We start from the raw sequence: 24,825 nt of genomic DNA, 5'->3' as shown, positions 1-24,825 counted from the left end.
TTCCTAGCATGGTGGGGTCTAAGAAAGGAGTAATTGCTTGCATTAACCAGGAGATGGACAAACATAACCATTCTCATCCAATAGCCATACACTGCCTCATCCACCATCAAGCGCTGTGTAGTAAATCATTGAAGTGGAACTCTGTTATGAAAATTGTGGTATCTTGTGTTAACTTCATTAGAGCTAATGCACTAAATCACAGACAATTTCAGGGATTTCTGTCTGAGCTAAATGTTGAATATGGAGATGTTCACACAGAAATCCATTGGCTGAGTCGAGGGAGAGTTTTGAAACGTTTCTATGACTTACTTCCACAGATTACAACTTTTCTGCTTTCAAAAAACAAAGAAATACCAGAGCTCAATGATGCAGAATGGAAATGGCACCTTGCCTTTCTGACAGATGTAACAGAGCTACTCAACAATTTCAATATGCAACTTCAAGAAAAGGGGAAGCTCATCTGTGATATGCAATCACATGTCAAAGCATTTGAAGTAAAATTAGGCCTCCTCATCAAACAAGTGAAGGAAGAAAACTTCTGCCATCTCCCCACAACTCAAAATCTGTTAGCAGAAAAACCGCTGATTGCATTCCCAAACAAAACATGTGTGGATTCACTGGAAAATTTGCAAAAGGAGTTCCAGTTTAGATTTAAAGAGCTTCATCTCCATGAACAGGATATACAGCTTTTCCGTAACCCATTTTCTGTTGACATTGAAAATGTGGATACAATTTACCAAATGGAACTGGCTGAACTGCAGAATTGTGACTCTCTGAAAGACGCATTCAAGTCAAGCAGCCTTCATAATTTCTATGCATCTCTCCCCTCTGAGACATATCCTCATCTCAGGAACCATGCACTCAAAATGGCAACCATCTTTGGCAGCACTTATTTCTGTGAAAACACTTTTTCTAGAATGAAACATTTGAAATCTCCAACCAGATCAAGACTAACGGATGCAAACCTGCATCCCTTGTTACGACTAGCGGTGACAAATATGGAACCAGACATTGACCATCTCATTAGTCAGAAGCAGGCCCATAGTTCCCATTGAAATATTGGTAAGTTTGTAGATTTAACTTTACTTCATTTTAAATATTGTATTTGTTCCCATTTAGTTTCTTCACTTCAAAATAAGATACATGCAGCGTGCATAGGAATTTGTTCAAAGTTTTAGTTTTTACTCTAGTCCAGCCCTCTAACAGTCTGAGGGACAGTGAACTGGCCCCTTATTTAAAAAGTTTGAGGACCCCTGCTCTAATTGATGGGCATCTCGTTGATTTCCAATTCTTAGGCACAAAAAGAGCTAGTATAAATGGTTTTGTATAAATAGGACCTTAACCCTTCTTTGGATGTTTTTTGGACTGTCGACCTAACTGTGTTATTGCTACATCAAAGAGTATGCACAATTTTGTGTCATAGTTGCTTTTCAGAATGATTGGATCAGCTCACAACTCCACCAACAGTGCATTCATGTCCCAATTTTTCCATATCCTTAACAATATTCAACACTTTCTGTCATATTAGCCAATCTGATAGGTGTGAATGGTCTATCACCTCTCCTTTGCTGGCTCATCCTCTATCTAATTGCTGTATTCTGGACTTTCATCTCTATACTGTGTGTAGGAAAGGATAGAATCTGGAATCAGATGCTTCTTTCACTTGGTGACCTCATCTATTCCCAAGTGGCTGTTAATCCCTATGCAAGTGATTCCCTACAACCTTTTAGTCTCTGAGCCCTAGGTGTACTGTTGAATATCTCTTAATTGGATGGAACATAGGTATATTTCCTTATCTCTCCCCTTCATCAAATTAGATACAATATTTGTAAAGCACTTAGCACAGTGCCTGGCACAGAGCAAGCATTTAAAATGTGCCTCTATCCCCAATTTTTCTGACCTTTTTTTTTCCCCCGTTTTGGGGGGACTACGGAGGGGAAAGTTACCATCCTTTGTCACCCAGTTCCAAAACTTCCAAAACTCTACTCCTGACTTTTCATTCTCTATCATTGCAAATATATATTCAGTTGCCAAATCTTCATTGCCCACCTCCATAACATTTGACTCTCCTGCTTCAGGCTGTCATTGCCTCTTAACTAAACTCTAGTAACAGTCTTCCAATCATTTTCCTGACTCTTAAGTCCTGTCCAGTGCTCTCTCTACCACTCAGACCTCTTGATTATAGTGAGAAGAAAGTATTGGCAGAAAGAGAAGTTCAGTTTTGTTTGTTCTGGGTTGTTTAGGATCCTTGCTGGAATCCTTTTTCAAGGGTATAGGCATGTGGAAGAAGAGGAGATAAGTCAAAAAGTCCTTTACTTTTTAAAGGACCCTTAAATTTAGTATTTCTTTGATTGTGATATATTGTTAAAAATGTTATCTTTCTAGCCAGGTACTTTTTAAGCCTTTACTCAATGTTAATAAAAACCTGTATTTTCAAAAACTTTAATGGATATATTTAAGGGCTTGTATATCAGCAGAAAAAAATGTCATTTGTGTAACAATTCTAATGAATCACTCTTAATTCTACTAGAATTGTTATCTAGCTTTTTACATGATATGACTTTTCAATCCCATTCAGTTTAAAAAAAAAAAAAAAAATCCTTTCCAATAATTTCATGATGCAATCAATGATATTAGGCCTATACTAATTCATTCTTTGTCCTGAAATACAAAGCTTACATCCCTTGGATAAATTGCTGGGAACTACATAACAAGTTAGAAATAAAACCAGTTAAGAAACTGAAAGCTTTTGATATTTCCTTTTCTTTTACAGCTAACTCTTCAGTTGTTATGTTTCTGTAAGAAATCTTTGTTATTCATTCGGCAGCTTCTCTGTGTAATTGCTTGGCTATTTTTCCCCCAACAGGCTCATATAAAGGTGATTGGGTGTGACTTCTTGATGGAAAGCAGCAATGTGAACAATACCCCTGTATTGAAAGAGTGGACCAGGCATATTTCTTAATGTTTGGTAGAAAGGATATGTGGAAACAGTAATTAATATGCCTTACTGATGAAGAAAAGAAAGGTAACTTGAATCATCCTGATGTGCATTTTTCTTTTTCAAGTATCATTACCTTAAGACAAATAAAATTTTATTTAAAATCTTAGCATCTGGCTTCTTCTGTCTTAGGAAGTCATAGAATTTTGAGCAGTGTCTTCACTATATTTGCTTAACATTTTTTGTTCTGGAAATAAACCCACCAAATTGGATAAATTGGTAATTCATGAATTAATATTAGATTAGAAGCTACTGTTTTTCCAGTAGATGGGACTTTTCAAAACATAAAGTTGTTTTATTCTTTTTTGTCATGTTCAATAATTGCTGAAAATGATGGGAAATTTTAAGTGAGGCATATATTGAATGTGATAGATTTGGTGATGAGATTAGAATATAGACAAGTTGAGATGCATAACATTCATTTGGCTACTGTATAATCATTCTAGTTTCAATTTAGTTCATATAACAGTTTTATAACTAATATACATGCATAGCTTAAAGTTGACTGCCAAGTTTTTAAATTTACCATTGGAAACTGAAACAATAAGTAGAAATAAAGCTGCTTAGAATAGCATTTATTGACAAATGAATCTCACTACAATGGAGTAGTGGTGAGAATAGTAGATCAGTGATTTCCAAAGCAGTCACACATCCTCATGCAGAGGCAGACAACATTAAGCCTTTCATAAATGACCAACTTATATGCTGTTAACAAGTTTCTGTTGCATTTTGATTCCCCTCGATCTTCCTTTTGCCAGAAATTCCCGTCTATTGGCTCCCCATTAACTGACTTGAGAAGAGCTACACTCAACTCTCAGAAAAGACATCGACTGCAATGTATTCTTTGTTGTTTCGGTGTCTGACTCTTTGACCTCAGTGGGACCTTTCTTGGCAGACATACTGAAATGGTTTGCCATTTTCTCCTCCAGCTCATTTTACAAATGAGAAACCTGAGGCAAATAGGCCTAAGGGATTGCACAGGATCTGAGGCCAGATTTAAATTCAGGAAGATGAGATTTGAACTCAGTCTTTCTGACTCCAGGCCCATCATTCTATCCATAAATCCAACTAATGGCCCCTATGAACTTTCTATCATTCACCAGATGTTGAGCAGCTACTGTATATATGATATTGTGCTAGAGAAGTTTATCATGGGCCAATCCACCTGACTTGTTCGATGAGGAGGAAAAAAGCTCAAAAATAACAATATAGTCTACTTAGAAATGTCTCAGAGAAAAGATCAAGGACTGGGGTAACCAGGGAAGGCTTTATGCAAACCATTTCAGCTGGATCTTGAAAATGTCTGACAGAGATAAAGAGGAGGAAATAGAAAAATGTTTTGAGTGGGATTGTTAGTCAAAGCTACTAGTTTTAGTAGATTGGCGGGTAAGACTATGGAGCCTGCAATAGGGGCCTCCACATGTGCTTTTGGCAGTCAAAGGTGGAGGCCATATAGTGGTATTTTTACTATGAATGCTGTTATGCAGGCATATCAGAGTAGGGAGGTTGATATAGAGGCATCTAGGGTGGGTGAGACAAGTGATATGGTTAGTATGTGAAGGGAACCTAGGTTGTTGTGTAGGTACAATAGTGCTACTAAAAGAGGGAGGGACCCAGTTAGTGTATAGAAGAGGAAATATAATCCTGCATTGAGTCATTTGTTTTGGCTGCCTCATCCTGTGATGATGATGAGGGTGGGGATTAAAGTAGTCTCGAATAAGATATAGAATATGATGAGCTCAGATGAGGTGAAAGCTGTAATTAAGGATAGTTGGAGAATAATAAGTGTGGTTAGGTAGATTTTTTTTCGTGTCAAGGGTTCATGGGCTAGATGGTTTTGGCTAGCAATGATTATTAGTGGTCAGAATGATAGAATTAGTAGTGGACCTGATAAGGAGTCTAGAGAGAAGGAGTTGTTATAGTTATAGCCTAGATCGGAATTGTGATAAAACAGAGTTAGGCAGAGTGAGAAAAGGCAGATGAAGTTCTGGCTTGATGAGTTCTAATTTGTCTTGGTCTGTTTAAGAAGTAGAGATAATTTTTCCCCCAGCCAGTTACATGTAAAACAACATTTTTTTTTTTGGTTATACATATACATTTTTTTTATTTCCACATGAATCATATTGGGAGAGAAAAATCGGGGAAAAACCAAAAGGAAAAAAGTGAACATAGCATGTGTTGGTTTACATTCACTCTCCTGGGTGCACACGGCATTTTCTATTCAAAGTGTATTGAGATTGCCTTAGATCACTGAAACCTGAGAAGAACAAAATCTATGATCATTGCAGTCGTTGCTATGTACACTGTTTTCCTGATTTTACTTGTTTTACTCAATATCAGTTTATGTAGGTCTTTTCTAGGTCTTTCTAAAATCGACCTATTTAGCATTTTTTATAGAACAATAATATTACATTAATTTCATAAACTAAAACTTAATTCAGTCATTCCCCAAATTGATGAGTATCTACTCCTTTTCCAATTCTTTGCTATCACGAAAAGAGCTGCTGCAAATATTTTTGTACATGTAGTTCCTTTTCCAACTACAACTAATTTTCCAAATTACTTTCCAGAACTGAGAATTCCAACTGCATCAACAATGCATTAGTGTCCCAGTTTCCCACATCCCCTCCAACATTTATTATTTTCTTTGTCATTTCAGCCAATCTGATAGGTGTGAGAGAGTACACCTCAGAGTTGTTTTAATTGTATTTCTCTAATAGTGATTTAGAGCATTTTTTTCATGTGACTATAAAGGGCTTTAATTTCTTCTTTTGAAAATTGTTCATATTCTTAGATCATTTGGTGGTAATTGGGAAATGACTCAGTTCTTTATTTTAGAAATGAGACCTTTATCAAAAATACTGACTAAAAAAATTACTCCTTCCTGTCTCCCTTCTAATCTTGGCTGCATTGGTTTTGTTTGTGCAAAAACTTTTTAATGTAATTAAAGTTATCCATTTTGCATTTCATGATGTTTTCTAGTTCTTCTTTGGCCATAAATGCCTCCCTTCTCCAAAGATATAAGTAAACTATCTCTTGCTCTTCTACTTTGCTTAAGGTATCACCCTTTACACCTAAATCATGTATCCATTTTGACTTTTTATTTTGGTATGGGGTGGAATGGGTATATGCTGAGTTTGATATGCTATCTTCCAGTTTTCTCAGCAATTTTTGTCAAATACTGAATTCTTGTCCCAGAAACTGTAGTCTTGGGGTTTATCAAATAGTAGATTACTGTAATCATTGATTATTTTGTCATGTGTATCTAACCTATTCCATTGATTTACCACTCTATAAATAGAGATAATCTTGCAGTGCTTATCTCACAGTTTGAAGGCTGCGTGTTTTGTAAATGTGAACTGTTGGTGTGAACTAAGACCTGGAAGTGGGAATGTGTAATATATTTATAAAGATAATAAAACCCCCAATATATAAAAACTAAGATGGAGTATGATGTTAAGACTTATTCTCTAAGAAAGTAGAGACACTTAAGAGAACCCCTAGCCTTTTGAGAAGGGAAGAAATAAGACAAACCGTCTTATTATGATCAATCTCATAGTATGAAGGGTATATTAAAGATAAAGTAGATTAGAAGCCTTGGCAGTAGTTCTCCTGTAATAAGTCCTCAAGAAGGATCATTGTACCAGGAGCCAAGGGGAAGAGTTTTAAAATACAAGAATATCCCATACACAAACAGTATAGTTTGGCTATATATATGAGTCCACTTTTATAAATTCATTTATGATGTATGATATAACAATAACTTTTATCTCATTCTGAAATTTTTACTCATAGTTCAGGAAATATATGTACCCCAGATTAAGTTCTTCAAACTTGCTAAGTACCCAGAAACCCAACTTTTCCCTGTTTGCTCATTTTTCTCTTGATCCCATAAATTTGTTTCCCTTCTATTTTTTTCAGAAGATAGGAACATATTTGTGTTTATTTTGTACTTTAATATATTTAACATGTACTGGTCATCCTGCCATCTGGGGGAGGGGGCGGGGGGAAAGAAGGGAAAAATTGGAGCAAAAGGTTTGGGAATTGTCAATGCTGTAAAATTACCCATGCATATAACTTGTAAATAAAAAGCTATAATTTTAAAAAAAGAAGATAGGAACATAATCACTATCCTTTGAATGTTTGTTTATGGGATAACCATGTAATTTGATACTTAGGTCAAAATCGAATCCTGCTTCTCCTCTGAAGCTCTTCCCTGTACACAATGATCTCTCTCCAAATTGAATAAGAAAGCATTTATTAAGCATTATGTGTTAAACACTAGGGATTCAAATACAAACCGTCAAGACAGACTGTCATCAAGATGCTTACTTTCTATTAGAGGAAGGCAACACAAAGGGAAGTTAGAAAAGAGAAAGATGTATATATGAGTGGTAGCATGGTTTGGAAATGGTCCAGAAATGACATGAAAGCCTTGCCATTTTCTTTTCTTTTTTTTTAATTGCTGAGACATTTGGGGTTAAGTGACTTGCCCAGGGTCACACAAATAGGAAGTGTTAAGTGTGAGGCCAAATTTGAACTCTGGTCCTCCTGACTTCAGGGCTGGTCCTCTATCCACTGCACCACCTAGCTGTTTCAGGCATTTTTTATAATTTTCTGTCTTCTCATTTTAGGTACAGTGTGTAAGTTGTTGTTTTTTAAATATATATTAACAGTTTTGAGTTCCAAATTCTGTTCTACCCTCTAAGACCATAAGCAGATATAGGTTATACATGTGCAATCATGTAAAATATTTCCAAATTAATCATTTTTTGCAAGAAGACTCAAAAGAAAGTGAAAAATAGCATTTTTCAGTCTGTATTCAAACAATATTAGTTCTTCCACTGGAGTTAGATAGTATGCTTCATCATTAGTCCTTTGGGATTGTCTTGGATCATTATATTGCAGAGAAAAGCTGAGTCATTCATAATTCTTCATATAGTATTGCTATTTCTGCATGCTACATTCTGTTTCTCTTTGTATCAGTTTGTGTAAATCCCATATTTTCTGAATTCAGCCTTTTTCATTATAATATAGTAATCCATTACAATCATAACTACAGCTTTAGTCATTTCTCAATTGAGGTATGTATCCTCAAGCCTCAACTCTTAAGCATCACATTAAGAGCTGCTAGAACTGTTTTAGTTGTGTTTTATTCCTCATGCTATCCCAAATTATCTTATGCAAAATACGCTATCCAAACTTGATCATATTTGAAAAGTTGCTAAAAGTTGGGGGTAAGGGTGGAGGAAGAGCAATCAAATTGTGACATGTTCTATTGTACTCTAATAGCTGAGCCAACTAATTGATATGATTGAAGATTCCCAAGGAGTTCCCACAATGTCTCACTCCCCTGGACCTGAAATTTGTTAGAGATTCATTTTAGATTCTCTTAGGAGCATAATACCATCTATGTCCTGGAAGAAGTCTGTGTTACCTTAGAGAAGTCACTACTTCTGTAGCCATCAGTTTCCCCCAAGATCCTTTCCAGCTTTAACTTTATGAGTAATGTTTGCATAATTTTTTCAAAACTTTAACAGAAATGGTTATATCTGATTCTTTTATTCCATCTTACTACAGAGGCCTGACCAGCATAAGTGCATCTGTACTTGTTTTGGGGGTGAAGGCCAAGAAGCAAAGATGGGGGGGGGAATACAAAAGGGGAAATTGGGGGGAGGACACATCAAGGAGCATTTTTTGTCAACTTCACTTTTTTAATCCTAGAATTAAGCCCACTGTTAGACACCATTCTGGTCTAGAAGAGTGTGACAAACTTTGGCATTGAAATTCCATTACAAACTTTTAACAATCCAGGCTTTTCTAAAGAAAAACAGGGTTGCACAAAATGTTGCAGCGGATAGCCGAATGTATAAAGATGTTGTGCAATATCCACATTAAAAAAAGATAATCTAGAGCTGTCATAGTCAAGTAGGATTCCAATCTTCTTTGGGGGAACTGTAATCTGGATCTCTGGAGTAACCCCGTTGTGCAGAAATTCATATTTATGCCTAAAAAGTTGAAAACAAATAAAGCTTCACAAAACTCGTGGCTTTGCTATTGCACATAACATTTTATATTTCTGATTTTATTAACATTTTTATAACATTTCCTTCATTAAATGAATACCAAAGTAATTTGTTGTTTCCAAGCTTATATATTTTTCCAAGCTGTGTCTTCTCTCAGCCCTTGACTCAAGAGACTCATTTCAAATTTGTTTTGTGCTGGGTAAATCATTCCACCTAAGAAACTCAATATAGTGTTTTCCTGAAGCTCATTTTACATTAAAATTCCTGTAGGAAGCTTATAAAACATAAATTTAGGGAACTTATAGTATTTGGTTGAAAAAGTGTGCTTTGTAATAAAAGAAATTCAGAATTAACATGACAGTATAAAGAACTTCAAAATGCTTGTAAATACTCAACAATATAATTAGGTGTTTTTGGTTTAAAAAGAAGTTATTTGCCCAAAGAAATGGGAAATCTTACTTCTAGAGAGGTTATTTTCCCCTATCTCTAGCACCTTTTATTTTACAGAAAAATCTTGAACTTTGGTTAGTTCAATAACTGATTGAGTGAATAACTTGCCCTGTGTGCTCTAAGCCACAGTGACTGCACTGAAATTCTGTGGTTCACCTTTTAGACACTCTGCTAGTATCACAGCACACCGCTGCTTCCTTGTGCTGAGCTGCTTCTCCCCCCAAGAATCCTAGCAGTTCCAAGGAGCTAAATGACTAGGTTGTGAGAATGATTTCTCTTAGTGAGAAGAGCAACAGTCCTTAGAATGAAGACTCTTAGGCCAGCCACTGCTACCTGTCCTGTACCTCACAAAAGCTAGTTAAGTCAGGATGTGGTGGGACCCCAAAGAAATCTCTAGTAAGAGGCTTCCTGGTGGAGTGGAAAGAGCTATATTTAGAGGGACCTGGGTTCTTAAGTTTTTAAAGAGATTTACCTAAGGTTTTAAGTATCCAAGTCAGGATTCTAATCCAGGTCTTTGCACTCCAGAATTAATCCTACCAGGCTGCCTCCCATTTCTCTCTTCATTTCAACCCCATCCCTGCTTTTTGTTGTTCTTCCCAGTTTGTTCTAATCTTTCATTCAACAACCATACCCCTGATCCAGTGTGGGTAGGCCAGGCATTAAATTTAACCTTTTGTATCCTATGTTTCATCTTGTATTGAATAAATTGAAGACTCATAAAGATGTGGCTTCTACCTTATACCCTAATTATAACTGGAAACGACAATAACAAGTTGAGCGATAGCTAAAAAGCAGCAGGTGTTCTGATGGTCTCCAATGAATAGTCCTCTCCTTCCTTCCCCCCCTACCCCCCCCCCCCCAGCTCTTAATTAGCATTTAAGTACTTCTTTTAAAGGCAATTTAGTCTTTTGTTTCTGGGATAGATTTACTTGTTTTAAATGTAAACCCAAGACTCCCCCAAAAATGGGAAAAAAGGCCAGGTGGTAATGGGGCTTCTGCCTTCAGGGCCCTATTTGCTCTTGTGTTTTGCAGTTTGTGCTTTGTACTCCTTTACTGACAAATTCTTTTGTCAGAAGGGAGTTGCCCTATCTCTTGAGATCATAAGCCCCTTTTTGCTTTTCTTACTTTGAGAGTCTCTGATTTTAATTTGGGTTTATTGTCCCATACAAACTTTAATCACTTTTATAAATTCAGTTATGAATTATAACTATTATAACTCTCTTGGTCTATTTCTTCTGTAAAACAGGACTTTAAAAAATGTCATTTTTGGGGGTGCCATTGTCTCCATCCCCTCATCTACCATATATCTCTGCCATGGACTATTAAGAGAGCTCTATATTTCTCTTGATGTGTGATGGAAAACTTGAGAGTTGTGTTGTATGGGAAAAGGTTGCTAAAATATTGCCCAGACCAGCTGAATTAAGCAGATTGGAACGATCAGAGATACTGATTTAAAAGCTAGGAAGTTGTTAGAATAATAACTACTGGACTTGAGGGGTCTGATGATCTTTCTACACTCAGCAAACTCCTCTTTCCTGGATTTTAGCCTGGGTCACCTTTGGTTCAGATAAAAAAGCAGAAGTCTAGGAATCTGAATAGATGAGGCTTTCCCATTCATATTTAAATAATTTTGTTATCTATTCTAAAGAGTCAAATATTCCTACCTACCATTCTGTTTTCAGTCTCATTTCTGGAGATAGTTTTTGTAATCTGGCTCTGGGCACAGTAATCCATAGAACACTCAAATTGGATTTCCAATACAGTGGAAATTTCAGCTCTATACTTACTGAATATGTTTTGTGGGGAAAAAGACTTACTCTATCTGCTTGGACAAAAAATGCAATTAGAGTTATAACACTAATCCCTTGAAGAACAGTGAAAAGTAACAATTTGTGAGAATAATGCAGATCAGAAAGGATCCTCAAAGCCAGTGAGGTCCCAGGCAAGGTCAGACTTACTTAGAAAAGCAATTAGACATTTTCCTGATAGTCAAATGAAGCTGGCCTTTTTTACAATTTTATAAGTGGAAGTCTTGGGTGCAAGAATGACTCTTGGAAATTTTGTACCATGGGAATTTACCCAGACTTGTTTTGTTGGAGTAGTGTGACACTAGCCTAGAGTATCTAGGGAAAGAAATTTCTGTCCCTGACTACAAATCAAAAAGAGCCACAGTGTAACACACACATGTACACAGACACACCCATACTAGGAAGAAGAAATTAAAATATGTGTGTTCTCAACACAGTCTGTTATGCCAGTTTCCTTTAATTCTTCTGCCTCAGTTTCCCTGAATTCTTCTGCCTCAATGGCAACCCCCCCCTTCCTGACCATTAGAACTGATGTAAATTAAGACAGAGATAACTAGTCCTGACTACTAGCATTCCATAGAGCCATAAAATGAAGGTGGCAGGACCTTCTGGCTCCTAGTCTCCTAAGTTATCAGGATTTATGATCTTTCCCCCAAAATTGTCAGAACTGAATTATGGTCCATTTCTGGAAGTTCGCTTACCAGAGTTCTAACCCCACCCTGCTTTTGTTTCCTTGATCTGCTGGAGCCCTATAAGAACCCCTGGAATTCTTCACTCCTTGCTGGATTCTTTGAGACAAGAGTCTTTTTTCAGTCCTGGAGGAGCCCTGGAGGGATCCTGTTTTGCTCCCAACACAATCTCTCCCTCTCAAATAAAATATTAAAAATTCTATAATCTCTATCTTGCCTCAGTTTCTCCAGCATTACAAGACAAAGTGAAGCTTAAATGGTAATTACCTAAATAGGTAAGTAATTTCCAGGGGTCTTGGTTTTTTGTTTTTGTTTTTCCTGGTTTGAGAGAGAAAGCATAAAAATGAAACGCTGTGAAATGAAGATCTTATTTCTAGACTGTTTTGTTGACATTCACTTGCTAATTAAAAGTCCTTTAGAGGACAGTTTTAATCCTTGAGAAGCCTGGTTTTATTTTACCTTGATGATATATAAGTATGACTCATGCACCAGGAAGAGCTGTCTGCCCCAAGGTCCCCTCTTCTGTTGATATCTTCAAATGCCACACCAACTTTGTAGTCCATCTGTTCATCAACCTCCACCTCCCAGTAATGCCGTCCTTTAATAGGTATCAGGCTTCCCATAACAGCAACACATCTAATTTGGGGAATATAAAGGTACTATTTTTCATTAATTCATTCAACAAATGTTTATAATAGTAACAGGCTACATTTATATTAATGCCATAAGGTTTGCAAAAAGCACCTTTGATCTTCACATAATCTTTAAAAGTAAGTACTACTAATATCCCCATTTTACAAATGGGAAAACTGATGTTCTGAGCAGTTAAATGATTTGCCTATGATCACACTGCAAGTGAGTGTCCAGGGCAAGCTTTGAATCCACTAATTCCCAACACCACACTCTATCCACTCCTACATAATGCCTTTCAATTTTTATCACATACTAGCCAAGCAAGACACTGTTTTAGGTGCTGTTGATGAGGGTGCAACTTCAAGGAGATATAGCAGTAATCCTGAGGCCCCCAGTCCTTAAGAATGCTATTGTTCTAACAGTCTTTATGGCAATGATCCTAAAGTCTCCTGGCTTTTGGAATACTGTTATACAGTCCTAGGAACTTTGCTGACTGCCAGATAACAATCTGTTGATCAATGACAACAGGGTTTCTGAGACAAATGGTTCTGAGACAGAACTATGCAGTTCTACCTCTGGGCCATAAAATTAGCATATCAGTAACATGAAGAACCAGATCTCTGTCTGTTCCTATAAATTTGTCGTCTTGCTCCTGGTAATTTGCTAAATCCTTTTGGAACTTAGCCCACTTTAATTGGCATTACAATTACAATAAACTTTGCTCCTTCATTGGGAGATGGGTTCAAGCCTGTAAATTCTTTTGAGATCTGTGATCCCAACTTTTCGGGGTCTCTTGAACTTCAACACTGTGAGGGCTACAAAGATGAATGTGATGTGGACCTTATTTTCATTAAGTAGAAGAAAAAGTCTGCATATTAGGATACAATATAAGAGATTATACCCTTTGCATGAAGTGAATGGGGGAGGGGGGGAGGTTCATGAAGGTCTTGTGAAGAGGTAGCATTTCAGTTTGTGCAGAGTAGATATGACAGAGAGGCAGAGGTGGTATGTTACAGGAGCTACCTGCTAGTGGCTGCTGGGGATTTAATTCTGACCAGCAGAACAGATCTCTTCATGTGAGAGAATAATAATGATAAAAGGAAACTGAGAAGCAGTTGAATTCTCTGACCTTTCTCCTCTCTTGCCTCCATTTTATTTCATTCCCAATCTACAAGCAACATCTGAGTCAGTAAAGGCTGATTTGTAATTCCTTCAGGGTTGTTGTGTTTCACAGCTATGGGGGCTTTCAGAGAATAGAACTGCCCCTTCACACTTAGATGTGGTCCTAACCAGTGGTAGGAGGAAGAGTGAGAATCATCTGAGCAGAGATGGGAGAGTAAGCTCCTGGGTAATGAAGAGTCAAAGAGAAAGCTGGAGAAGTAGATGGAGGCCAGATTAAAGAAGCCCTCAAATGCTATGGGGGGATTTTGAACTTTATCTGATAGGTACTAGGAACCTTGTGAAGGATTTGGGGGTAGGGGACTTTAATGTAAAGCAAGATTTTTGTATTTGTAGGTAGAATAAAATCTGATATTTGTATAGCACATCTCATTCTCAGGGAGGTAAGTGCTGCTATTGCTGAGGAAAAAGACACCCCAATAAGATTAGGGCCCTCTAGTCAGTGTTGTGGATTTGACAAAAGAATTTGTACAGTCAGTCTCCAAGTTAAGGACAAAGATTTATTTATTATGCTGCTTGATAGCTGGCTAAAGTTCCAAAGGAGCTTAGCAAAGGGGCAGAAGCAAGAAATTACTGTGTCGCTGGACAGTGGGCTAATTCCAGAGGAATCTAGCAAAAGTCAGAATCAGGGAGATAACTTTATGGGAAAGAGAAATTATTATAGTTTAGAGGTACAATTGAGGAATGGTAGGGGTGTGATAGTCTCATCATTGAGTTCTACAGCTTACCAGCCAACAGAGTCAGTATTGAATTATTGCTATTGGCCAGCACTGTTTGTGACATTCAAGACCAGGAGTCTTGGCGATCTCAAGCAGCCAGATGTGGGGTTTCTCAGGCTTGCTACTTCCTCACCCCTCATCACTATTATCCCCATTTTATTTTTTATTTTTTTAATAACTTTTTATTGACAGTACATATTCATGGGTAATTTTTTACAACATTATCCCTTGCACTCCCTCCCTCCACCCCCTCCCCCAGATGGCAGGCAGTCTTATACATGCTAAATATGTTATAGTATATCTTAGATACAATATATGTATGCAGAACTGAACAGTTCTCTTGTTGCACAGGAAGAATTGGATTCAGAAGGTAAAAATAACCTGAGAAGAAAAACAAAAATGCAAACAGTTCACACTCATTTCCCAGTGTTCCTTCTCTGGGTTGTGCTATTCTGTCTATCACTGATCAATTGGAACTAATTAGATCTTCTCTTTTTAAAAAATCCACTTCCATCAGAATATATCCTCATACAGTATGTTTTGAATTTATAATGATCTCTTGGTTTTGCTCATTTCACTCAGCATCAGTTCATGTAAATCTTTCCAAGCCTCTCTGTATTCATCCTGCTTATCCCCATTGGGAAACAGACTAAGGTTAAGTGGCTTGCCCAAGGTCACACAATTATTAAGTGGGCAGCAGAATTCAAACCTAGATCTCCCAGCTCCAATATGCTATCCATTCTGCCATGTTGCCATTTGTAAAACAAGGAATGGTGTTGGTCTACAACCTGAGCCACTCTCTAGGCAGATTTGTGGCTAAGAGGAGATCTAAAATGTTGGGTGTGGTTAGCAGAGGAATTAATAAAAATTAATCCTTGAGGCAGACAGGAAGAAAGCTCTAATAATGGAGATCTGGTTAGTTCTGTGGTCCCACCCTCTGAAAATAATTCAGTCAGAAATCCAAGTTATATCAAGACCCTCAGGCTAAATTTTCCCTATAATGCAACTTATGGCCCATGGCTTTGCTGCTATCTCTCTTTGGATTGGCCCACCAAGGCCCTCTGCCTCTTGGCATCTTTCCCCTTCTCCTGTGCCACATGGTATCTCCCCTAACTCCACTCTGCTTCCCAACCCCACTTCTCCTTACAGCTAACTAGGGGGCTAAGTCCTTTCAGGATTTGTCCAATAAGTCCCCTGCCTCATGGGGTGCTCCTTTTCTACTGTAATTATGAGTTCTACTGAAGAACTTGAATTTCATGGACTCTCCCACTCTTTGGTATTTACCATTCTGGGTGTCTATTGTATCCCTTCACTTTGTAACCTCTTGCCCTAAATAAATCTACCTTTTGCCAAAGAGAATGGCCAGATTCATTGTTGTTGGTGGAGTTGTGAACGAATCCAACCATTTTGGAGAGTAGTTTGGAACTATGCTCAAAAAGTTATCAAACTGTGCATACCCTTTGATCCAGCAGTGTTACTACTGGGATTATATCCCAAAGAGATTATAAAGAAGGAAAGGGACCTGTAGTACACGAATGTTTGTGCGCCCTTTTGTAGTAGCTAGAAACTGGAAACTGAATGGATGTCCATCAGTTGGAGAATGGCTGAATAAATTGTGTATATGAAAATTATGAATATTACTGTTCTGTAAATGACCAACAGGATGATTTCAGAAAGGCCTGGAGAGACTTACGAATGATGCTGGAGTGAAATGAGCAGGACCAGGAGATCATTATATACTTCAACAACAATACTAGATGATGACCAGTTCTGATGGATCAAGGCCATCCTCAACAACGAGATCAACCAAATCGTTTCTAATGGAGCAGTAATGAACTAGACTAGCTATGCCCAGAAAAGAACTCTGGGAGATGACTAAAAACCATTACATTGAATTCCCACTCCCTATATTTATGCACACATGCATTTTTGATTTCCTTCACAAGCTAATTGTACAATAATTCAGATCTGATTCTTTTGTACAGCAAAATAATGTTTAGTCATGTATACTTATTGTGTATCTAAGTTATATTTTAATATATTTAACATCTACTGGTCATCCTGCCATTTAGGGGAGGGTAGAAGTAAGGTGAAAAAATTGGAACAAGAGGTTTGGCAATTGTTAATGCTGTAAAGTTACCATGTATATATCCTGTAAATAAAAGGCTATTAAATTAAAAAAAAAAAATTGTTAATGCTGTAAAGTTACCCATGTATATATCCTGTATATAAAAGGCTATTAAATTAAAAAAAAAAAAAAAACAAAGAGAATGGCCATTGTGAATTCTTCACATGACCGAACCCCAATTTTTGGTGCCTGCCATCATCTGGTGACAAACCCCATCACATCAGGTATCCAAGGCCACTTTGCTGCTGCACTTTCTCAGGTGCTATTACCATTTAATTCATCTTTCTGTGCACTATCCTCTCAAAACAATTCAATAACTTCAGTTCTTCTGAAGATGAGAAAAGTAAAATTACTCTGATGGTAATGAAATAGAATAAAGAAGAAACACACCAAAAAGGAGGTGATTGTTTACAAAAATCACTGTGGTTTTTAGAGTTATAAAAATAAGAACTTGGCTAAAGTTAAAATTGTAAATCACAAGAGGAAAGGGAATGAATTGACAGCTCACAAAAGAAGAAAGACAACTATATACATTGAAGCTTGCAGACGAAATAATTTTCCAGAGCATAAAGTGCAAAGCCAGTGTGGAGGATTATTAAGCTAATTGCTATAATAGAAATGGCTATAATGGGGGATAATTCACTCCACCTAGAATCAGTGGCAGAGACTAATAAGAACTGGTATCTCAGTGGAGAGCCCAGCAGTGTGAAGGGGAGGGAATGGAACATAGCGTCCCTATCTTACAGCTGTGCAAGCAGATTTCATTATCAAGGTTGCAATTTTTCAAGGCAATCATAGGGAAAAGCCACAGGATAGCAAGAGTGAAATGGGTAGGAGTGTTAGTGTTTTAGTATTAAGAAAAGACTCAAAAGTCACTGATGGGGTTTGGTAGCATAGGGGATCTGGGCAGTCTGATACCGATGCAAACCTTTAGAAATAACTTTAGGTTTTTTGAATGTACAAAACATTAGATTTGTATCTTGTCCTATATAGGGGATTTTGCAAAAGAAGGTCTTCACTGGAAATTAAGCATCCATCAAAGCATGTCATTACCAGTATTTCTGCTTCACTGGCTCTTCAGAAGCCTCCTACACTATCCAAGATCTAATTTATAAGTTGTCAAGGTTCCTGATTCAACTGGAGTCATTGAGCCTATTCACCCACTCTCAAAAATCTCACTTTCTGATTGCCCAAGTTAAACTTTCTAAGTGTCTTCAAAAATATACACCTCATAAACACTGGCAAGTTTAGTCCTTCCACAATCCTGAAGATATTGCTCAAGAGTGACAACACTTTCACTTAGGAGGATAATTGAACAGGGTTCCCAAGAACCTCAGAAAACCTTCCCAGCCTCCTCCTCAAAACAGCTCCCCTTGTTGACTTCCCTGTCTTTGTAATGCCATTCATTCCCCTATTCACCCAGTTATTCTCCCTCATTGTCTCTTGCCCCTTCCTTCTCCCTTCTATACACATCATTTATGATGTTCTTTTGATTCTTCCTTGGTAAGATCTCCTTACCCTTCACATCCAGATTATTGTGATAGTCTCCTTATTTTAACTTTTTCCAACTAACAATCATTTATTATCTTTTTCCTGCTAGGTTTTTCCCATTAGATTGTAAGTTCCTTGAGGATAGGAACAGTCTTTTGCCTTATTTTGTATCTCCATCACTTACACAGTGCCTCCTCCTCAATTTTTAAAAAGAAAAACAAAAAACAAAAATGCACTTCATTGGCTGTGTCCAAAAGTGCATGTCTCCTGCATTTTGAGCCCATCATCTCTCGGTCAGGAAGTGCATAGCTAGCTTCCTTATCAATCCTCTGGAATCATGACTGTGATAGGGTACAACTTCTAGGGGAAACTGAGCAATAATCTTAAGGCCTGACCTTAGAGTAATTTTGTTCTAATCATTTGTAAATGATTCTAAAGTCTTTGGTCTTAGGATAGTCCTACAAACATTGCTGACTGTCAGATATGTAATTTGCCGGTCAGTCTTAACCAAATTCCTGAGACCACTCCTAGTTCTACCTCTGGGCCATAAAATTAGCTTATCGGTGATATGAAGAATAGCATAAATTTGCTCCTGATTCTTTGCTAAATCCTTTTGGAACTTCACTCACTTCAATTAGTATTACAATTGCAAGAAACTTTGCCTCTTGACTTGAAGATAGATTCAAGTCTGCATATTCTTTTGGGACACCTCATGACACTGGTTTGTGACCCCAACTTTTTGGAGTTTCCTTCTGAATCTCAGCAGCTGGCTACTGCATTGGTGAGTTCTTAGGTCTTTCCAAGTCATTTATCTTTCCAGTGTTGTTATTGTATAACTTGTTCTCATGGTTCTGTTTACTTTACTGTACATGATTTTATACATATCTTCCCAAGTCTCTCCAAACTGTCCTTTTTATCATTTCTTAAGGCACAGTAATATCCCACTATAGTCAGTAGTCTCTATGACTCATCTATCCCCCTTCCAGTTCATCCCGCACATTGCTGTCACTTTAATCTTTATAAAATCCCACTCATAGGGTAGGTGGAAGAGTATATCTGGAAATTACTTTGAATACCAATAAAACTTTAAAGCAAAATATCACTCATATCACTCATCTGCTCAGAAATGTTCATTGTTTTCTCTTTAACTACAGAATAAAAATCTAAACTTGATATCCTGGCACTGAAGACCTTCTCTAATATGATCCCTGCTCACCCTTCCAATCTGATCTATTACTTCTCAATATGAAACTTTCTTCTTTAGCCAGATTCTCTCTCAAAAAGATGCTGTATGTTTTCCCACCACCTTTGCTCATTTCTCTGCCCTTCCCAGCCCCCACCTGAAGTAATTTTTTATGTATCTAAATCCTAATCATCCTTCAAGGTCCAGTTCAAGAGATACCTAGAGACAGCTAGCTGGTGCACTTGGAGTGAGACCCTTTCTTTCCCTTTGTTTTTCCTTTCCTTCCCTCTGTCCATATAGGGCAATTATTATTGCCCTATCTCTACTCAAATTACCTCAAATTCCTTTATTGATATGCTTAAATGTAGTATAAAATGTGATACAGTGGATGGAGAGCAGATCTCAGAGTAGGGAATACCTAAGCTAAGACCCTGCCTCTATCACAGCCCTGCTGGGTTGAGCAAGTCTCAACTTCTCAGTAAGCAAAGTTACATTAAAAACTTGCAGAGGTGTCAATTGGTAGAGAGAGTTTCCTCCCCTGATAATTTAATTTAGAAAGCACTTATTAAATGCTTACTAAGAACAAATCACCTGTCAGCCTTAGCCTTGGGTGACTGGGTAATAAGGAAATTTGGAATATAGTTGTTGGGGGCTTTGGGGAGTTGGGAAGGTGTGAGGGAGCTAGAAGAGAATGTTAACTTCTGTTTCAGACATAATGAGTTTGAAATACATTTGGGACATTCACTTCAAGATGTTCTAGAAGCAGTTGGATATTTATGACGAGAACCTTGGTGTTCCCTATGTCAATGAAATCACATAATTAGCCCCTATCCCAACTGTCCAAAAGAATATACACTCTGAGGACAGGGGCTGTTTTTCATTATGTCCTGCTAGTTTCAGTGGGTATCTTAGCGCCTTGGTCATAATAAGCTCTTAGTGCTTCTTGATTGAATTATCAATATTAATCAATAAGCATTCACCTACATGCCAATCACTGTGCTAAGTACTAGGGAGACAAAAAAAAACAAAACAAAAAAACAAGACCAAAAAAAACTAGTTTACTCTCAGGGAGTTTACCATAATGGGGGACAATATATACATGTACATATAAGATACATCCAGAGTAGATGGGAGATGGGAGAGAGCACTAGCATCTAGGGGGATATGGAAAAACCTCTTGGGAGAGGTTATATTTGAGCTCTAAATCTTAAGGAGGTCTGGAATTCTAAAAGGAGAATTTAGGAGAGACACTATTCCCAGCATGAAAGATAAAAGCCAATATAAAAACATGGAGACAGAAGATGGAATGTGGCTTGTCTTGTGTGAGGGACAATGAGCAGACCAATATGTCTGCCATAGAGTGCTAAAAAAAAGATTAATAAGTTAGGGGCAAGATTGTGAAGACCTTTCAATGTACTTGATAGTACATCTTTGTAAATTTAAGACAGCTTATGTGTGAAATATAAACCCATGGCCAAGGCTTTCCCAAGGCAGTTAGCTGGTTGTTCAATGTTCAGTGGAACATGTTCAATGTTCCCTGAGTGTGTAGTCAGGAAAATTTGAGTTCAAATCCAGCCTCAGCTACTTCCTAGCTGTGTGACCCTGGGCAAGTCACAATCTCTGATTGCCTGACAAAAGGATCCACTGGATCTGCTGGAGAAGAAAACCACTCTATTATCATTGGACATCACTCTATGGTCCATGGGGTCACAAAGACTGGGACACAGCTGAGCAACCATAAAAACAACAAAGCTTTCTTGAAGTATAGGAGATAGATTGCTGGACTCAAAGTCAATAAGTCCTGGTTTTGAATCCCTTCTTAGATGCTTTATTAGACAAGTCACAATCTCTCTGAGCCTCAGTTCTTCCTGCATAAGATTGAAATTCCCCCCAATCCTTCACTCCCTTTAAGACTCGGCTTAAGCACCAACTTTTACAACCACTAGTGCCTTCCCTCCTAAATTACTTTAAACTTAACTACCTTGATTTAATTTGGTATTTATTCTAATATACATGTTGTCTCCTTTCCCAGAACATAGGTTCCCTGAGAAATAGGCTATTTTATGTTTTGTCATCCTATCCCCAGTGTTCAGCACAGTGCATGGCACATAATAGATGCTTAATAGCACCAATCTCAGAGGACTATTTATGTTGAGGACCAAATGAAATAATGTATACTTCAAAACACTATATAAATACGAGCTATTATTATTGCAGTAGCTTAACTATTAGTGCCATTTGGGTCTGGGACTTGGAGCTGAATGACTTGAGGCCTAAATGTATGGCTGATTAAACTTACATTAAGAAAAATAATAATGTGCAATGATTGACTTAGATGTAGTGAAACAGTTATTTGGGCTCTTTATATATTTTCAGCCCAACAGCCCACCTGGCTTGAAAGAAGAACTCATCTAGATCTCGGCTTCAAAACAGATCCTCCTCACTTAGCACCTGCAGAGATGGGTCAGAAACTTCTTAAAGATCCATTAGGAAGACTGAGCTCCCATTAGTCCCTTTGCTGATAGTTTTAATGGACTGAGTCACATTTGGATACCAGCCCTACTCTTCTCAAAATGTTTTCTAGGGCATTTCATTGGGCGTGGGTTTTTGGTGCCCATAAAAATACAGGAAAGATTCACTGCACCCTGATCCACCCATCATTAAGGAGCATCTCATTGCTTTATGAAAAACCTTCCTCTAATTAAACCTCTCAACACCTTCATAAGCCTGAGGTTATTTCCCTTAGTGTGCATATTTAAAGGTGGAGTGTGTGTGTGTGTGTGTGTGTGTGTGTGTGTGTAGGTAGGTAGAGTGTGATGATTACTTAAGAGTTTCCCAAAGAGAAAGACTAATGATAATTGAGAATTTAAGTGATTTGTTTGTAGTCTATGGTATAGGCTTATAACTCCTAGATTTATACTTTATCCCACCAGCTTCTTAAACTGTGGTTCACAACCCCATATGGGGTCTTGTAATTGAATGTAACAAATTATGATTTATTATTAGTAAGTGCTTAATTTGTACACCTATTTCATATCCACATTCCCTGGGTCATGTAAAAATTGCAAGTGGAAAAAGTTTAATATGCCCTGCTTTATCCGCTGAGTGTACTGAGCTGCAGTCTCTGGCCCTCAGTAGCCACTTGCACACACAAAAGGGATCACAGAACCCTGTTGTATCCCTCACTCAATCAACAGGAATTTATTAATTGCTTGCTATGCCCCAGGCATGCTGTTCTTGAGAAGTCAAAAGTGAAGCAGTCCCTGCCCTATAAAAAGCTTTTATGCACTGATGCAAAGTAAAGTAAGCAGAAATGGGAAACCAGTATACACAATCATCACAAACAACACAAATGGAAAGAATTACCACCACAAAATTCATTGTTCCTAAATGAAAATGAGAAAGTATAGCTTCTAGGGAAGACAGTAGTGGGGAGGCCCTCCTGACTTTGGGGTGCTTGTTCTAACAATCTGTCAGTGATTCTAAAGTCTTTTGGCTTTGAAATCTGTGATCCTGAGGTCCCTCTGACCTTAGAGTGCTATTATTCTTGCAATCTGTCCGTCAATGATTGTAAAAATCCTCTGGCCTAGGAATTTAATAATATTTCTTTCCTTAGATTTTAGGGAAGATACATAACTGATACTGAGGTCCTCTGATCTAAGAATGCTATTGTTCTAACAATCTGTCAATGATTTCAGTCTTCTAGCCTCAGAATAGTCCTACAAACATTACTGACTGTCAGATAGATAATCTGTTGGATAAACAAGTTCTTGAGACAATAGTGTATAGACCACCCCTCAGACGTACTTGTAAGCCTTAAAATGAGCAAATAAAGTAACATGAAGCTCTGATTAATTTTGTCCTTTAACTTTATCTCTTTTCTTCCTATAACTTTATCTCTCCTTTGCTAAATCCTTTTGTAATTTAGCCCACTTCAATTGGCATTGCAATTACAATAAACTTTGCTCCTTGACTTGTATATGGATTCAACCCTGCAAATTCTTTTGAGACACCTTGTGACATGTTTGCAATCCCAAACTTTTTAGGGTCCCTTCCCAACTTCAACAAAAGGACCTTCCCATATAGCTTTTTTAGGGTCAAGCTTGAGCACTACAAATTTAGAAGGGAGATTACATTTATTCTCCTTTGCCCCAAAGGGTAGAATTAGGAGGTTTAATGATGAATGGACATTCCAAAGGGAGATTTATCTTCACTTTTTCACAGTTAAAGCTGTTCCTGTGTAGGATGGGATCCTTTTGGGGTAATATTTCAGGATTTTGTGCTCCTGGAGCATGGTTTGGGATTTAAGCAATTTCAAGATGAAAAGTTATTTTTACTGTTTATAGGAAAACTGTTGGATTTAAGATCTGGAAGAGATACATAGTAGAGTAAGTTAAGTGGAATAAGCCTGGCAAGTTTTATGTTGTAGTAGATTATATTTCCATAGCATTTCAAGATTCACAAAGCACTTTCCCCTTATTAACTTCTAAGGTAGATAGTAAGTATTATTATGATTGTTTTACAGATGGGAAAACTGAAAATGAGGAAAATAAAGAGATTGTCACAGATATGAGCCTGGAAGCAGTAAAAACCCAGAACTGAGATTTAAACATATGTCATTTCTAATTCCATCCCAGAATATTTCTCTGCTGCATGACATTTCCCTGTGAGAATTTGAGATTACAACAGATTAAGTACCTTGTAAATCTGGTGTCACTATCACAGGGCTCACTTGCCGAGTTTTTTCCTTTACTGCGCACAATTGTAAACCCATCTTCTGAAATGGACAGCAAAGGATGATTGGTGTCCTTGTTAAGGTAGAAGTAGGTACCTAGGAAAGGAAGAATACATAGCAAGTACGTGAATTTGAGCTAACTGGGCATGTCACTGATGTAAAGTCAAAGAAGCACACATTTAAAGCTAGAAGAGATTATAGAGGTCATGTGGCTCAACCATTTAGTTTTGCAGATAAAGTCCAGAGAGAGGGACACACTTGTCCAGTGTCATATGGAGAGAAAGTAGATGAGTTGAGTTTTAACTCCTTATCTATTGAGGTTCAAAAGAGACCCCAAGAGGTTGCGGTCACAGACTGGTGTCCCAGGTGTCTCAAAAAAATTTGCAGACTTGAACCCATCTCTAAGTCAAGGGGTAAAGTTTATTGTAATTGTGACCCCAATTGAAGCAGGCTAAGTTCCAAAAAGGATTTAGCAAAGAATCAGGAGTAAGAAGACAAATTTATAGGAAAAAGACAGAGAGATCTGGTTCTTCATGTCACTGATATGCTAATTTTATGGCCCAGAGGTAGAACAGAGGAGTAGTCTGGGATACTCTTCACCATTTGTCTCAGTCACCATCAGTTACTGAGTGATAACAATCACTGACAGATTGTTATCTGGCAGTTTATAAAACAGTATTTCTAAAACCAGGAGACTTTAGGATCATTGACAATAGCACTCTTAAGGTCTGGGGAGTCTCAGATTATTACTTAAGAGTTTCCCAAAGAGAAAGACTAATGATAATT

At 37.6% G+C, this 24,825-nt stretch overlaps 2 protein-coding genes across 2 annotated transcripts in view; one reads left to right on the top strand and one right to left on the bottom strand.

Annotated features, from left to right (window-relative positions):
- The first annotated feature begins 114 nt into the window (after positions 1 to 114).
- Positions 115 to 4,317, top strand: LOC116421879 (general transcription factor II-I repeat domain-containing protein 2-like). Its single transcript, XM_031955685.1, has 2 exons — positions 115 to 1,062; positions 2,867 to 4,317. The coding sequence occupies exon 1, from the start codon at positions 147 to 149 to the stop codon at positions 1,053 to 1,055; it is 909 nt and encodes a 302-aa protein (XP_031811545.1). The 5' UTR covers positions 115 to 146; the 3' UTR covers positions 1,056 to 1,062; positions 2,867 to 4,317.
- Positions 4,318 to 8,413: 4,096 nt separating this feature from the next.
- FSD2 (fibronectin type III and SPRY domain containing 2) overlaps positions 8,414 to 24,825 on the bottom strand; it is a 73,134-nt gene continuing 56,722 nt past the window's right edge. Inside the window, exons 11-13 of the mRNA XM_012541662.2 lie at positions 24,003 to 24,135; positions 12,431 to 12,607; positions 8,414 to 9,006 (exon numbers count right to left, since the gene is read on the bottom strand). Coding sequence (XP_012397116.1) covers positions 8,754 to 9,006; positions 12,431 to 12,607; positions 24,003 to 24,135 — 563 coding nt within the window. The 3' untranslated portion in view covers positions 8,414 to 8,753. The remainder of the gene's footprint in view (positions 9,007 to 12,430; positions 12,608 to 24,002; positions 24,136 to 24,825) is intronic.

This window comes from Sarcophilus harrisii, chromosome 2 (genome assembly GCF_902635505.1).
Source record: "Sarcophilus harrisii chromosome 2, mSarHar1.11, whole genome shotgun sequence".
Classification (NCBI taxonomy): Eukaryota; Metazoa; Chordata; class Mammalia; order Dasyuromorphia; family Dasyuridae; genus Sarcophilus; species Sarcophilus harrisii.
Note: the sequence above shows the minus strand (reverse complement) of the source record. Positions and strands in the feature narration are given on the sequence as shown.